Source organism: Lissotriton helveticus, chromosome 2_2 (assembly GCF_964261635.1).
Source record: "Lissotriton helveticus chromosome 2_2, aLisHel1.1, whole genome shotgun sequence".
In the NCBI taxonomy this organism is placed as follows: Eukaryota; Metazoa; Chordata; class Amphibia; order Caudata; family Salamandridae; genus Lissotriton; species Lissotriton helveticus.
Window position 1 is genome coordinate 483,074,771 of NC_136060.1, and position 17,816 is coordinate 483,092,586.

A 17,816-nucleotide genomic window follows, 5' to 3' on the forward strand; every position below is an offset into this window, starting at 1 on the left:
TCAGAAATCCCCTGCTTTACAAACACCCGACCCTATTATTCAATCAATGCTTAAGATGCTTAAGATTTTGGATACATGCCCACAAACTCCTTAAGAGCAACCCGAGACTACCTGGAATGGCCCCCATATGGTATAATAGGTAAACAATCAATTTCATGGGATATATGAGAGAGAGCAGGTATTCTAATGTTGGATCACTTACTCACTTTAGAAGGTGAGCTTAAAACTGTTGAAATGCTTCAGATAGAATTTCAACACCCTACCTCCCAAGAGGGGAAATACTTACAACTACAACAAGCCCTATTTCGTGTACTAGGACCATATCTGTGGATAGTTGAGGATTTCCCCAGTGTAATAATACTTAAACATATGGGGGAAATTCAAAGACGCAGTCTCTGAATTTTATAATATCATAGTGCATAAATTACACTCATGCCCATTACTAGTACAACTTCATGTCAAATGGCAAGGGTTAATTAACATAGCTTATTCCGATGAGGAAGGGGCGGGTGTTATTACGAACATGGATAAGACAATCAGAGAGTCCAGAATGAAATTTACTCTCAAAGTTCTTCTTAACTGGTACTGGTTACCACAAAAACTCAAGACAGCAGGTTTACTACACCAATCTACCTGTTGGAGGTGCCCACTGGAAGACTGCGATATGCTACACATTTTATTCCGATGTCCAATTCTGAAGGAATATTGGCCTTCCATAACTGCCTCTCTACACAGAGCTATACATGTGTTCATTCCTTTAACAGAAAAATTTGTTTTATTACATGATATTACTGATCTCCCAAATCTAACAAACCATACAAGACGAGCTATTGCATAATTTGTATATTAAGACAGTGGAGAACACCACAATGTCCTACACATGATGAATGGCTTATTGAAATGTATAAAATGGCATCATATGAAAAACACATTTATAGATTGCAGTGTTGGAATTTTCATCCAAATTTGGAACCCCTTTCTAGCTAATACATATTCTATTTCTGGTAATAATTCTGGTATTTCAGATTTTCCTTCGAATTAGGAACTACGATAAGGAAGCCCCTTCCTTTTTTATCTCCTTATTAATTCATTATCATCGTTATTTATATTCATGGTGTTGCTGTTATCATTATCATTCGGACTGTTGATGCTTTAGCCATTAACACTGTTATTTTAATTAGACGTACTGTTCACCCATTGGACATAGTTGAGTTAGTAGGGATATCTCCACTTGAAATGTTACATTTGTATGATATTATCTCCACTATCTTCCGATAATATATGGTTTACTATATATTGTATACTTGCTACATCATCTCTTCCCTTGTCCATCCTTCCTATTTCTTCTTTTCCAGGTTTTATGAGTATCTCAGATATTGTATCTTTTGAAATCTGTATGATGTTTTGGTGTTTAGAAATCTGAGAAGTTAACATTTCATAGTATTTTATTATGTTGCCATAATTTGATTTATTGTTTATTCTTTTTTTGTATGTATTGTTTATATACTGATATGTATTTCTCAATAAAAATATACAACAAAAGAAAGAAAATACTACATCTATTAACTTAATGCTAGTTCTTAACTTTTGCTACCTATTTTTGAGCCTTATGCTAATTCCCTGTAAATCATTTATTATTCATGATTTAAAACTACCCATATATTGCTTTCTGTTTATTTAACGTAGGTCTTTAATTAAACCTTCATGGTTTCTATGTTATACTGGTAACAATAAGGTTTGTTTAATTGATTCTGTTACTGGATTTGCTGACTAAAATCTAATCTACTTATGGTCACACTTCCTCGTGTGTTCTTGAGAATAACACAGCCCCTGATTGTGTGTGGGCTATTTATCTTTAGATCATCTCGGCAATCATTATTCCACTGAAAACAGAGTGAGCAAGCACTTTTCAATGGTGTCACAGCAGGATAAAATCCTCTTGTTTTGTCACTGATGTGATAAGAGGCCAGATGTACTAAACCTTTTAGTGTTCACAAAGAGTCCTATTCGTAGAATCGGGTCAGTTACGACTGCTAAAAAGCATTACTGCATGTACAGAGGCTCTATTTGCGATTCCGTAACATTACGGAATCGCATATAGTGTTTAGGGAGTCCCTTCCAATTACCGAATAGAAATGTTATGTGTGAATGGTTTGCAACCGGAATGCAGTTGCAAAACATTCTCATTTAACTGACTCCATGAAGGAGGTGGTAACCCGTTTGCAAAAAGGACCTCTTACCCTTTGAGAATGTTTGTTTGTAAACCTATATTTTAAGACCAGGCAGTGGCACCACAGACCACTGCCTACTCTTAAAAAATGAAAAGAAAACTTTTCATCTTTCTTTTTGAAATGCATCCCCTTTTCCTTTCAGAAAATGGGCTGCATTTTTTTTTTAAAGCAATCACGGACATTGTGGTCTGCTGATCCCAGCAGACCACCATCGTTGTGAATTTTCGCCATTCCCATTAGGCCACAAAGCGAGACATACCTCGTGAATTTTAATGAGGTAGGCCTATTTGCAACCCACTGGGAATCTCAAAATGTCTAAAACACACTTGAATATGGGTGCAATTTCTTTATTGCGAATCACAAAAATTTGCAATTTGGAAATCGCAAACGGACTTCTTTGTACATCTTTTTTGGACATCTGGCCCTTAGACTCCAGAGCTTATCCTAATGGCTTCCAATGGGAATTAGAAATACACAGCAATTACACTGCTTCGCAGCAGCTTGTATTTTGGCGCCTCCAGTGTGATTTGGTGTCAATCTTACTGTGGAAGCCCCCTCTCCCCCTTTGTAGGACACAGCTATCCAAGGGTGTCCATCTCCAGCACCAGCAGGTTGCACGATGATACCTAGGTTTTGTTAATAAGGGTCATCACAGAGCGGTCGCCTGTGCAGCGCCAGGCCAAGCCCACAAACAACTAAAGCTATAAATGCTTTCTAAAAAACAGGCTTAAAGATCACAAGACATTATTATCATCGGATAATTGAATTGTTGCACCTCACCGGGAGACGACAGATTGATGGTGGCGTTCCGCTGTCCCAACACGCCACACACCACGCTGCATTGGTAACAGCCACAGGCCACGTCTCGAGGTATGCTCAGTGTGTGATTGTCAGTTAGTAGATGGGATTCCGGCAAACTAGATCCATCTCTGGTCCAAGCAATAGAACTCCCACTGCCGGTGGAGTTGCAATAGAGAAGAACGCCATTTTCTGAGGGAAGGTGTGTAATGGAGACATTGCAGACAGGATCTGAAAACAAACAATAAATGGTTGATAAATGGGTATCCATTGTCAAATTCTCAAGTATAGTCTTCTTGTAAAAAAATGAATGTCTTTCTACTGATATTTATTCTTTACAATGGAAGTTTCAAATAAATAATCTAGACCTATAGAAGTCTAGCTTTCATCCCTAGTCGCACGATCTTCACACTTCCTAAATTGGTAGCAGAGCGACATAAGATATTTAAAATGACAACAGATTCCACTGATTGGATACTATTGTACTTAAACATCGTGTCCAAATTTGTAGGGATGTGATCAGTTTATTTATTGATTACGTTTTTTTGTATAGTGCAGAAATTATCCCAAAGGGAGTTGGATTACTTTACATACGACTTGTGAGGAAAGCATAAGCATTTGTTGAGAAATTTAGATTACATGAGCATAATAAAACAGCTTGCAAATGAAGATCTTTTTTGATAAACAAGATGTAGGGTCTAACACATATATCTTCTGTTCGCCCCTCGGAATGGAAAGTGGCTTGTATTACAGGGCATTTCTACACAGAGGTTGGAAGTAATAAAAAAAAAAAAATATATATATATATATATATATATATATATATTCACTGAAAAAACCATAGGTTATAGACCATATATAGTTAGGAATTAGCATTTAAAAAACCTTATTTTACTCACACAAAACCATTGAAATTCCATATATAGTTAGTTGCAGTAACTATATATCGCGCACCCGCAATCCACTGCTGATCATGTCACATATTACATCATTCATGACATGGTCAGTGACATCACTGATGACATCATCTAGTGTCTGTGTGTTTTTGTAAAGTTTAAATATGTTTTACATATTGAAGAATGAGTGGATGTATGGAAGACTGAGTGTGTGTGTGGCTGGCTGGGAGGTGTGTGACTGTGCATATCAATGTGTACTTGTATCAGTGATTGTATAAGAGAGTAAGTATGTGTTAGTTTATGTGTGAAAAGTATGGTGTTCTGTGTTTAACTGTATAGATGAGGAAATCGAAGTGTGATTGATTCTTCACAGGACTGACTAGGTGTATGAGTGCATATGATAGTGTTGTAATAATGAGTGACTGTATTTATGAGTGATTGTATGGGTGAATGAGTGAATGTGTGTGTAGACGTAGGAATCAGTGAGTGCGTATGTAGTAACTGGTATTGGTGTGTCATGATGTCATCACTGATGTCATTTGAGATGTCATCAGTGATGTCATCAGTGATGTCATTTGAGATGTCATCAGTGATGTCATCAGTGATGTCACTGACCATGTCATGAATGATGTAATATGTGACATGATCAGCAGTGGATTGCGGGTGCGCGATATATAGTTACTGCAACTAACTATATATGGAATTTCAATGGTTTTGTGTGAGTAAAATAAGGTTTTTTAAATGCTAATTCCTAACTATATATGGTCTATAACCTATGGTTTTTTCAGTGAATTTTCAAGGTTTTGTAAATGCTAATTCCTAACTATATATGGTCTATAACCTATGGTTTTTTCAGTGAATTTCATAGGTTTTTTAATAGCAAATCTTTATAAAAATAATACATTTTAAATCTAATTTTATATTTTATAATTTTTTTATTTTTTTTTAATATTATTTTTAGTGCGCTCCCGGGGCGCGGACAGGTGAACGCACGGGTAAGCGCAATCTGGCGGCGCGCCCCGAGGCGCGTACTAATGCGCGTCCCGGAAGCGCTATTGTCGAGAACGAAAACAACATCGTGACGTATCGCGTAGCCGCCACGCCTTGCGTCATAAGACACGTATCGCGTAGCCGCGAGATGCGTCTTATGACGCACCGCGTAAGCGCACCCGGAAGCGCATACGATCGCGCAACGTAAGCGCCCCGATGCGCTTACGATACACGCCCGGGACGCGCCCCGGGCGCGTAGCGTAAGCGCGTCAAACCATGTGACTTTAAAATAACACTTTTCATTGGTTCAGAACTTTTTTTTTTCCAAATTGTGTGAAACCCACCCATTTCTCTCACTATTGCTTTGTACTTGGAGAGAGCAAGAGCTGTTGTGTCTACTCTATCTCCTACTTTTCTGATCTCCAGCAATGGCTGCAAGAGAGTCATCCAGCAGTGATTCAGAGGGATTTTTGGATGAGGACCCTCCTCAGCAAAAGAAAAAAACCCATTTCATTTGGAAATTTTACGACATCCCAGAAGGACAGAAAAAAGTGAACGCTCCCAAAGTAACATGCAAAATATGTGGGAGTAGTTTATCCAGAGGCAATCCTCTGAAAAAATATAGTTTTGGCAATGCCAATTTGATCCGGCATGTCAAAAGAAGACACCCTAACAACTTTGCCAGGGAGAGTGTCAGAGAGCTGGCACGGAATGTACCAACAGATGGCGGCAGCACCTCCACTGGTGGAGCAACACCTTCGGGACCACCCCGTGGAAGAATGATCCCTAACATTCAGCCGGTGTTTGCGGGCATCAAATTTTTGTGCGCAGAGTGTGACGAACTGCTCTGCTATGGGGAGCAGAGTGTTGAACTGATTGCTCTAAAGAAACAGCAACACCGCTGCTCTTCCAGTCCCTAAATTTTCAATTTTTTTTGCTCCTGTTGAGCAGTTTTGCAATCCTTGTTTTTGTTTTTCCCTTGAAAAAAATACAAAAAAAATATAAAATTGTTTTAAAAAGTCTAAAAAAATATAAAACAAAAAAAACAAAAAAAAAATATATATAAAACAACAAAATGAAAAAAAAAGTTCTTTTCAGAACTACCTCCAATTTTTAAAAAGAAGCTTTATTTTTTTTAAAGTCTGTCATTTTTAATCTCCATGGTACGCTCCCCCGTACGCTCCCCGGTGCGCGTACCGGGCGCTCACCCCCGCGAAAATCGATTTTTTTTTTATTTATTTTTTTCACCCGCGGGAGCCTTTTATGGCCCCCACATGAAACCTAGGGGGTCAGGGGGTGTGTACCCTGCCCCCTCTTGCTCATTTCCCCCTTTGATTTTTGCCACCTCTTGTGTCTCAATCCTACCGAGACACAAGATGGCGGCCGCTGCGGACTGTTTCGAATGTTTATAGACACCCGAGAACCAATCAGCTTGCCGTGCGCAAGTCGCGTGGCGCGCCTGGAGCGCTCTCCCGTACGCGTATCCGGGAGCGCTCCAGGCGCGGATCTAGATATATATCTTTTTTTGAACGTTAATTTCTCAAAATCCACTGGAGCACATACATTGAGACCTACAAAAGGCACATCGGGCTACCAGTCCCTACAAATTTGCCAAGTTTCGTGCAAATCCATTCAGCCGTTCGGGCTAAAAATGAGGCTAACCGCCCTATGGAAAACTCAATGTTAAAAACACGTTTTGGGACCCCCCTTTTTTCTCGGCCCCCCCTGGACCAACTCCCCCCAAATTTCCAGTGGCTGCTCAGAAACAAAATGTTCCATTTTGCTGAAAATTTCAGCCAATTCCGTCCACAAACGCCAAAGTTATTAGACATAGAATTTTCAAAAATCCCATAGGGAAAAAATCCTAACTATATATACCTACTGGCGACCGCCAGTAGGTAATATATACACATATACATACATATACACACACAAAATATATAGATTTATTTTTTTTACTGAAAAAAACAACGGTTAAAGTAACCTATAATCAGGTGTAATATTAAGTTGTTTTTTTTAAACCTTAGACCTTCACTGAAAAAAACAAAGGTTAAAGTAACCTTATAGTTAAGTGAATTTGTCAGTGACAACATTAATGTTCTGAACTAAAAAAATAAAATTAAAAAAAAAGAAATTCACTGGTTATAGTTACCAGCACCAACTATAACTTGCGCCCCTGCGCACGGTTTATGACCTCACATATGACATCACTCATGACATGTTCTATGACATCATTTATGGTATCACTGATGACAACACTAATGATATCAGCCAATTAGTGTGTGTATTTGTTTTATAGTTTACATAGTGGTTCCACTTATTTAAATAAAGAGGAGTAGCCAAGGGCCAACATTTTGATGGGGAGGTGGGTGTGCGGGACCCCCTCCCTGGGCAGATTTTGTCCCCAGGGGCCCCATCCCCTGGTTTCCAGCAACATTATAAAGGGGAGGAGGGTGTCGGGGACTCCCTCGCCAGGCTGATTTCGGCCCCAGGGATCCCATCCTCTGGGGCCCGGAAACATATTTAGGGGGAGGGAGGGCGTGCGGCCCTCCTCTCCGGGCGAATTTCCGCCCAGGGAACCCATCTCCCAGGCCCCCCACAGTGACGCTGGAGGCCACGGGGGCCCAAAGCCCCTGGGACCCCAGCTGGGAATCTCACAGACCCAACTAACAAAATATATAATTATTTAGCTCCACGAAGATAGAGGTCAATGGCTTTTCTGATATTCTCCCATGATGTTCTGAAATCTGGAAGTTAGCAGCAAAGCCTGGTACCATAATATAATGGTCAGTGATACCTTATCATTGGTGCTGTGCCTATGTTGCATAGAGAGTTTTTACCAAAATTATGGACATCACCGTAATTACTACTTCTGCATTCATACTGGTCTGTGCCATCAAAAGGTTCAAAGATCTGCTATACCCTGGCCCTAGGTAGTCAAGAGTGAGTCGCTTCGGATGGGTACTTTGTTGTTCCACCAAAGGTGCTCGTTATCTAAAGTTACACTCTTCTGCAACCCACAGTCTAGAGCAACATCTGCATATCCATGAGAAGAGCCCAACCGCTGCCCCAGTTTAGGAAAGAGTTGAAGACACACCTCTTTAAAATACACCACACACCAATATATATCACATATAAAGCGTCCATAAACATCTCCCTTTCATATCACGCACCTACTTTTTGCAAGTCATTGACCCTGTAAAGCGCCCACCTGCCTTTAGGCACTAACGTCTGACTGTGCCCTACAAGTACATTGTAAACATAGGAAACTGTGGAATGTGGTTAGGTATAATTTTACACTATAGCCTGGTGTGAAATTATGTGCACGAGCAAACAGGATTATGCTCCTGGGGGCATGCCAATTCCAGTTGGCTCGTTACTTTAATTGTTCCCATTTATACTCTATCCACATTGTTATCTACCGCACTGTGCATACAGAGCAATCTGCACATTGGTGGCCAGTTGTGCCCAAACTTGGAAAAATGCAGGTATTTTGACTTTGTTATGTTATGTTATGTTATACTAGTTTTATAGAGCGCACAGCTACTAAAAGTATCCCGGCGCTGCTACCAAAGAAACCTACCACAGAACCGGCTGTAGACTGCATGTCAGGGGGGAAAAAAAGGCATCAGAACAACAGCGTTTTCAGTTTCTTCTTAAAGACTGCCGGGTCAGAAACCATCCTGAGGGCAAGAGGGAGCTCATTCCAGGCTAAGCCAGCTTTCACACTGAAACTTCAAATTTTTCCTTTTATCTCCAAATTGGCAGAGTAGAATATCACCAAAGTAAGGAAAGATACCCAGTGACCAATAAAGAAACGGGCAGACCAAAATCACTAAGCATACGCTGCAGATAGAACTGTTCATGCAGTTCAACTTGGAGAGACGGCTTACAAAAACTCTGTGGCTACGAAAATGATTGTTCTGCACTTCTACTAATATTTCAAGCTGCCAATATCTAACAAAACCACACCTACTTACCTCCAACACTACTCTAAGCTACTATCACAAATGAACTGCACATATCTGCAAAACACCGTGAGATGATACCAAAGCCAACGACAACCCTGGAGTCAAGTCCTTAAAGGCAGCTAAAGCAGCCAGGCCAGTGGCTAAAATGAGATGTCCCAACCCCTCCTTTCTTTATCTTGTGGGCAGTGCTGATAGGTCTTGCAAAATAGCCAACGCTGGCGGTGGGAAAACCAAAAGAAGTACCCAACAGGTCACATCCAGCTCTAAGACGAGGGGATTTGTCTAATACAAAGTAAATAGTAACTAAAACTTGAGCTGGGCGAGTGCCTGGTGAGTATGGAGAAGATGGTTGACCATGCGAATGGGAGACTGGGAAAAGGGGAACATGGGCGTATCCGGAGTCTGCGATGCAGGGTGCGTATAAGGCCTATAAGGATGGAGGATTATCAGGTAGACTGATAATTTCAGTCTCTTCAGTACATATGTGTATGTATATATTGGTAGTGTATTATATAAATGTTTTATTTCCACTTTCTCTTATTTTCTTTTCTCTTCTGGTGTTGGGTTCGCAAATACATTTCTTTCTCTTTTATTTCTATTAAATAGTTTCATACTCCTAACATGAGATATTTTCCTTATTATGAGGAGTGCGAAGTGACGCATTCTGTGTTAAAGAACCTTTATAAGAATATTTCTTTCTGCAACTTTCTAATGGACGTTTGTCCAATGTCCTGTTACAGTTGGCTGGTGATTCCCTTCCTGTGTGTTTGCACTTAACTAAAGTCATTTTAGGTTGAGCATTCAAGATCTCTCGAATATACTTCAGTATATACTTCTTATATACATAGAAAATGCCCATAGGCTTCCCATTTGCTGGCTCCCTTGTCACTCTCATATTCCTTCCCCCCCATGTGTCCATGGCATGCATTTGTCATGCCTCTTCCTGTGTTTAGCCATCCCCGAGAGCAAGGACTAAGTACAATATAAATACACAGGTCACCATTTTAACATCTGTTAAGGAACTCCTTTCTTCTTTCTTGAAAAGCAATTCACAGGATTCGTCCTGCTTTCACCCATTTGCACCGTTTTTTAAACATGTCTTTAAATCTTGTCATCTAGTCACCTTTTCTGTGCATTCAAAGAGCAAGTCAAGGGGGCGGTGGCTTGCGCGCAGCACGAGATGGATGACTAGTTGTGGAGCTCCTCTTCGCCGTCTCCCGACTTCAGACATTTCGAGAGAACTTGCCATGTTTCTTCGGCCCGAGGGCAGATTTAACTGACTTATGATGCGGTGAGCGTTTTGGCCGTTTTTCTGCCATTTTTTTCGCTTTTTGGGCTTTGTGCACGGCGTGACTCGGCTCTTTTCATGATGGCCGCCATTTTGCTTTTTATTTATTACCGCGCCTCAGAGCCTCACAATGCTCTTTCATAATTTTACCACCGCCTCATGAGATTTTATTGTTTTTCTTCTTCTGTGCACACCGAGGGAGTTACTTATTTTTTGTCACCTGCCACTGCAATGAATCTGCTTCGTATCTCTATCACTTTCTCACATTCCTTGTGAACTATCCCCTCAATGAGCAGCCACCATTTTGCGTTTCTTCTTTCTCAAGTTGAACAAATGCTGCAACCTAATTACCATATCTGTTGTAGGATTTGCCATTTCTCGACTTATTTGTGCTTCTTCATACCCCTTTGAATGAGGCTTTTTCGTCTCCATTAACTCTGGCACCTTAGTTCCAATAGTTCCGCACTCCATTTTAACAATATTCACCTGCTCCATTAAGAGTTTGGTCTCTTTTTACTGAACTCCACCACATTTTAATGGGGAGGGTGCGGAACATTAAACTTTCTGCCTCTATTAAATCTGCTGTGTGTTCAGACTCAGACTCTAACTTTAACGACGTGGAGGACCTACCTTCCCAGAAACCTAACCCTTCCTCTGGCACTATGCCTAAAACTCACATCTCAAGAAAATTACCAGCAACTTCTACCAAACGTCCGAAAAAGGACCCTCCTTCCCCAGGGGCTACTTCTTCTTCTGCTTCTATGGACTTAATCCTTAAAGACATTCGTGCCAATAAACCCTTCATGGAGGGGACTAACAAGACCCTACAATTTTTGCACGATAAATGGTCCTTCCTAGACTCGAGTGTACTCATTGTGGAACAAACAACTGAATCCCTTCAAGCCTCCTGCTCTCATATTTCTTCCATGGAGTCAGATATCTCTCTTCTTAAGAGACAGGCAGAGGATTTGGAAAACCGCAATCGCAGCAATAATCTAAGAAGTTATGGTCTTCCTGAACATATTGAAGGATCTAACCCAACTGCCTTTTTTCAGTCTTTTTGCCTAAAATTTTAGACTTACCTGCGTCCTCCTCTCTTAACATCCAAAGGGCACACAGAATTGGTCCTAAAATATCTGCAAAACCCAGTTGTGTTATTATGTTGCTTCTTCAGTGTACAGATCTCCTACAAGTTTTGTGAGCCGCCAAGTCAAAACGAACTAATTTTTGGGGCAGGTCACCATTGATTTCTCTCCCAGGATGTTGCTAAAGTTACAGGAGACCGCCAGAAGACGTTTCTTGATCTTCGACCTAACTGCGTACTATCAATGCCAGATTTGGACTTCTCCACCCTTGCCTCTTCAAGGTTACCTACAAGGACATGCCAACAACGTTTGACAATCTAGTGGCTCTACAAGAATTCCTTCGTCACCGTTGCAACAAAGTTATGGACACTTCAAGACCTTCTTAATTTATGTTGTTTGTCTCATGTTCGTAATTGTTCTTTTGCCTTGGTATTGCATTGGTTGTTGTTTTGTTCATGCCTCTGTATTATTTTAATATTTTGTTGTGTTCTGTTTTCTTACCTCGTATTTCCCTTACCCAGATTTTCATGTCTCCTTTTATTAATTTTTCTTTTCTTCCATATACAGGTCTTGTATTCTTTCAATTCTATTCCCTATTGACCCTCCTGTCCTGTTGGAGCCTTGATGTAGCTCATCAGGTGTTCGGTGGAGTTTCGTTGCTGTCGTGGTGTCTTCTGGCGTCGTCACTCCCCTTCTCGTTTTGTGTTTTTAGGTATGTTTTTCAGCCATCTTTTGTATGACTTGTAATGTCTCCTGTTCTTTATCTTTTTCTCTCTCCTTTCATTCTTTCTCTTTCCCTTATTATCTCTCTTCCTTCTTTTTTGCTCACTTATCCTTCTTTTCTTTTTCCTTCCCTTGTTCCTTTCTCTTCACTCAATTTTAGTAACTATTTTCCCTTCTTCTCCTCTATACTCTTTTATCATCTCTCACTTCTCTTCCTGTAAATCTGTTCACTCTCCTTTTTCATTCCGACACATTTCGGGTAACCACCTGGAACGTTAAAGGATTAAACAATCCTATCAAAAGGCAACATGTGTTATCTCACCTAGCCCACTTTCAAAACTGATATTGGCTTACTCCAGGAATCCCATATTCCTGAAAATGAAGGTTGAAAATGGAAGCGTTGCTGGGTGGGACATGTGTTTAACTCTCCTGCTATGGGTAAAAAGAATGGTGTTCTGATTCTATGTCATAAAAAGTTGCATGTTTCCATTGTCCATAACGAATGTGATGTTGAAGGTCGATGGGTGATTGTTAAACTTCTTGTAGATAAGATTCCATTAGCTATTTTTAATGTTTATGCCCCCACTGGGGGCATAAACTACTTTCTTAATATGATTATATTATTTTTGGTGGTGAATGCAATCAAATCTTCGATCCCTTTTAGATAGACATTCCAAGGTTAAGTTTGTTCCTTCCAAAATGCATTCACAGTTTACCTCTACTATCCATCATAAAGCTTTGGTAGACAATTGGAGATTGTGTCACTCTGCCCTTAGAGAATATAGTTTTTATACACCCTCCCATCACTCACAGCCCAGTATTAATTAAATTTTTCTCAGTGAACTCCTTGCCCAACACGCCATTCACTCAGAAATTGGCTCTATTCTCATCTCAGATTATGCCCCTGTCCTTGTAGATATTGATCTTATCCCTTTTTCTCCACACCCAGGAAGATGGCGATTCAATAATTCCTTACTCCTTGATCCTCTTTTTTGTCAGTAATTCAACTCCTTTGCTTCTGAATTCTTTGCTGTTAATCACATTCCAGACGCCCCTTTTGTTATGGTGTGGGATTCTTTGAAAGCTGCGGCCAGAAGTTTTATTATCAAGTTTGTCTCACAGAAGAAAAAATCCATGGAAGCTCAATCCTCTCAATTACTCACTAAAATTTAAAAACTTCAATAAACGTATTATCACTCTAACACTGAATCCTGTTTGAAAGACTTCATTGATGCAAAACTTACTTTTAACAGATTATCTACTGATGCTGCCTCTATTTTTTCATTGAAAAGTATGCGTGAAAAGAATGAGAAGGTTCTTCAAAGAATATTATTTTGGGAGAAGGAATTAGTTACAGCAATAATACATCAACGACCAATTGTAGACATAGAAACAAGGCTGGCAATTAGTAAATCTATTGCTTACGAACTCTTTGCAGAAAAATCTGCAAAACTGATGGCAAGCTATAGAACTCAGATATATGAGATAGGAGAAAACACTGGGAAAATCTTGGCAAAAAGAATCAGGCAAAAAGAAGTATTTAATGCCATCAATACAATTCAGGATGAAACAGGGCAAGTGTATAATAAACAAGAGGAAATCCTAGAAGTTTTTCGTAAGTTTTATCGTAAATTATATACACAAGAGGATGATAATTATTCATCTGATATATGTCTGAACTTTGCCATGGGAAATCTTCTCCCGATCCTTACTCACGATCAAAAATTTGTCTTAGATGCCGTTATTACATGGGAGGAAATCGAGAACGCCATAAACTCATTAGCAATGGGCAAAGCTACTGGTCCGGATCTTATTCCGTTAGAATTTTATAGGTCCTTTAGAAAACATATAAAAAATGAGATGTTGGCTATGTTCTTAGAGGCACAGAAAGGCTTATCTCCAGCATCTTGGGCTGAATCAATAATCATGACATTTTTAAAAAAAGATAAAGATCCATGCAATCCAGCCTCCTATAGGCCAATATCGTTGATCAATTCCGACAGCAAAGTCTATTCAAAAATACTGGCCACAAGACTGTCAAGAATTATTCCAACAATTGTATCTCGGTGGCAACATGGTTTTATACCCAATAGAGATACGGCGGATCACGTACGTAGGATTATAGCAATGATGGATTGGGCAGAAGCTTCTAATACAACAATAGGAATTACTCTGCTTGATGCTGAAAAAGCATTTGATAGAGTAGCATGGCCCTATCTCTGGGATGTCTTATCTATAAAAGGGTTTGGCCCAGGAATAATAAATGCATTTAAGGCATTATATAAAAACCCAGTCTCAGCAATAAAAATAGGACTTAATAAATCTGCATTATTTTCTATCCAAAGAGGAACACGCCAAGGGTGTCCATCCTCTCCTCTTCTCTTTGCTATATATATAGATATCTTTCTTAATCAGCTTAATCAGCTTAATCAGCTTAATAGGGATGAAAGCATAGTTCCATTACAGTTAGGAGGTACGACATATAGAGCCCTTGCCTATGCTGACGATTTGGTAGTAGTCACTAAAGACATTGAAAGAACGTTTCGGAGGATTGAAGAACTAGCAGGTATATTTGGATCTTTCTCTGGGTATAAATTAAATCTGTCTAAAACGCAAATTGTGTTTATAGGATCAAATCCACCTCCTATTATAAATATAGTTTCGGAAGCAGTCTACTTAGGGATTAGATTAACTACACCTATCTCACAGATACCTAGTATTAACTATACTCCAATTCTAAAAAAGGTTAACACGACTCTGGAAAGAATAAATCATTTACATTTATCCCTTCATGGTAGAAACAACGTTTTAAAGATGCTTATATTGCCTAAATTTCTTTACCTATTTAGAACAATACCCCTGGAATTTCCTTTAAACTTTTTCCAAAAAATTGAAAGAACTGCAATAAGATTTTTATGGGGCTATAAAGGTATTAGAAGAGCATATAAGAAGCTGATTATACCGAAAGATAGGGGGGGGTGGGCCGCACCACACTTTTTATTTTATTATTTAGCAGCCTCACTCCAATATATGTTTCCTTTAATCGTAGGTAAAAAGATCCCCATTAATTGGACACATTATCCAAATATTTATGAAATGGTAATAGGTACTGATGCAAATTATCATTTGTTAAAATTCATAGAGCCAAGCTACTATAAAAAAAACAAAATTTAAGATAGTGGCTGCAGCATATAAAGCCTGGAGAATTATTAAAAAACTGGTGGGAATTAGGAAAATCACTAGATATACGCCTCTAAACTCAAGCCAATCCTTTCCCACAATATTTAGGGACCAGGTGATGAAAAATTGGAATGATAAGGGGATTACCTTTCTCTCTGATTTGTATATTATTAATTCGGAAATATTACTTTCTTTTGATGAATTACAAAGTAACTTTAATATTCCTTCAAAGGATTATTTCAAATTTCTACAGATTAACAGCTACCTACATTCATCCTCCAACATAGAAAGACTGGATTTAAGCCCAATTCTACTTCTAGATAATTTAAATAATAAAAGAAGGATTGGGTTCTATTATAACACCTTAATGACTTATCTCGTGGATGACTTTAATAATCTGAGGGATAAATGGGAAGAGAAATTAGGTACAAAGGATGTATTTCTGGAAGAATCAATTAAAATGGCTTCCTCTATTTTATTTTCTGGGCGTAATCGTACTCAACATTATATGATTTTGTGTGATTTATACTATACACCGGCAAAAGTTTTGAAATGGGGGAGTATTACTGGAATTAAATGTAATCGGTGTAATTTAAGAGGGGCCGATACGTTACATATGTTTTATTCGTGTGTAAAATTAGACGGATTAATCTGTGATGTTAAGAAATTTATTGAATACATTCTTGGTAAAAATATAGCCATATCGCCTGAACTTATATTGTTCGGTGTTTCCAAAGATTCAAAAGATATTGATCAAAATAATCTATTATTTATTATGATGGCTGAATTTCGCGCATGTATATCTCAGGATTGGATCAGTCCAGAATCACCATCTTTTTCCGCATGGAGGGGTCGTCTCTTAGCTAGATATAAGCTTGAATCAGCAATATATGCCACCAAGGGGAAAAAAAGGAAACAACTTGGGTTAAAAATCTGGTCACCAATTCAGAAATGGACTGAGGAAGTAATGATATAGCGAATTTTATATATTGTGTACTTATGTATGTTCCAGTTCTTCTTTATTTTGTATTGGATTGTATTATGTTCCTTTTCTCTATACATTGTATAATTTCTAGTCGAATCTCTTTTCAAAAAGGAATTATGTCATAATCTGTGTAAACTTGCAACGCAAATATCAATAAAAAAAAAATAAATAAAAAAAAAAGAAAAGTAGTCCTATGGAGGTCAAAATAAGATGGGGAAATTGTTGGCCAATTAATTGAAAGTTAGAAAAGAGCGAACTAAAATAGATTCTTTACGAAGCTCTACTGGTGTCCCTCTATTTAAAGATAAGGATATTTTAAACAAATTTGCTCTTGAATTTAAGGAATCGCAAATTGCGATTCCTTAAATGCAATGTAAGTAGCACAAAAGAAAGTGCACTTTAGCCTTAAGGAATCGCTAATTACCACTAACTTCAAGTTGGTGGTAATTAGCGATTTCCTTTAAAAAAGGACTTTTTTGCTTTTTTTAAAGTGCCATGTGGCCCACATTCATTTCAGGGGTGCAACAGGGTGTCCTTTTGACACCCTGGCACCCTTGAAATAGCTCCCGCTATTTGCAATTCTTTAATAGCGATTTGTTATTAAGAAATATTAAGGAATTGCTAATATTTTAGCGATTCCTACCAACATTCAATTTTGCGAGTCCTTAATAGCGAATCGGTAAAATTCGCTATTAAGGACAAATTTGATTTTACCTACATCTGGCCCTTTGTTTCCTTCTATAAAAATCTTTACACTCCTGAAACTCTGCCTGACTCAGATGATCTTTCTTACTTTCAATCCATCCCTCCCCCTTCAACCAATCACACCGATTTCCGTCCTCTGGAATCCGATATTTCATTAGCAGAGATTTCTCATGTTGTCTCAAACCTACGTCATGGGAAAGCTCCAGGCCCAGATGGATTTACCATTGAATTTTATAACCATTTTGCACCACTTCTTTTACCACGTCTCTTACTCTCATTTCATTCCTTTCTTGATAACGGTTCTTTGCATGGAACTTTTCAGGAAGCTTTGATTTGCCTAATTCCTAAAGAGGATAAAGATCTTTCTCTATGGAAGAATTACTAACCTATTTCTCTGGTCAATACGGACTATAACATTTTTGCAAAGATTTTAGCTCTTCGTATGAACCCACTCCTACCCGATCTTATTGGCCCGGAACAATCAGGTTTCGTTAAGGGACGACTTGCCTCAGACAATTCACAAGTCTTTTTTAATGTTTTAAGTAAAGCTTCTTCTGTAGATCATCCCCTGGCTGCAATTTCCTTAGATGCTGAGAAAGCATTTGATAGAATTAGTTGGGATGTTCTGTTTTATGCTTTAAAATGGGCTGGCTTTCCTCCTAAATGTATTAATTTAATTTTTCTATTATATTCTGGCTCCCAAGCGTCACTTTTTGTTAATGGTATTACTTCTGATTATTTTTCATTGTGTAGGAGTTTCAGACAGGGCTGCCCTTAATCCCCTTTATTATTGGTTTTAGCTTTAGAACCCTTTTTGACCAAGATTCGACACGATGACAACATCACTGGCTTTCATTTTAGTCCTCATCAAGTTAAAGTTTATGCTGACAACATTCTTTTATATTGTTCTGACGCTGAATCTTCCCTTCCTCCCTTTCTTCAACAAGTGTCTTCCTTTTCTAAA

General features: G+C 38.8%; 1 protein-coding gene across 1 annotated transcript in view; it reads right to left on the minus strand.

The window, feature by feature from the left end:
- Positions 1 to 17,816, minus strand: part of LOC144821899 (uncharacterized) — a 164,148-nt gene that overhangs the window by 72,273 nt on the left and 74,059 nt on the right. The window contains exon 3 of the mRNA XM_078679047.1: positions 3,012 to 3,260. Coding sequence (XP_078535173.1) covers positions 3,012 to 3,260 — 249 coding nt within the window. The remainder of the gene's footprint in view (positions 1 to 3,011; positions 3,261 to 17,816) is intronic.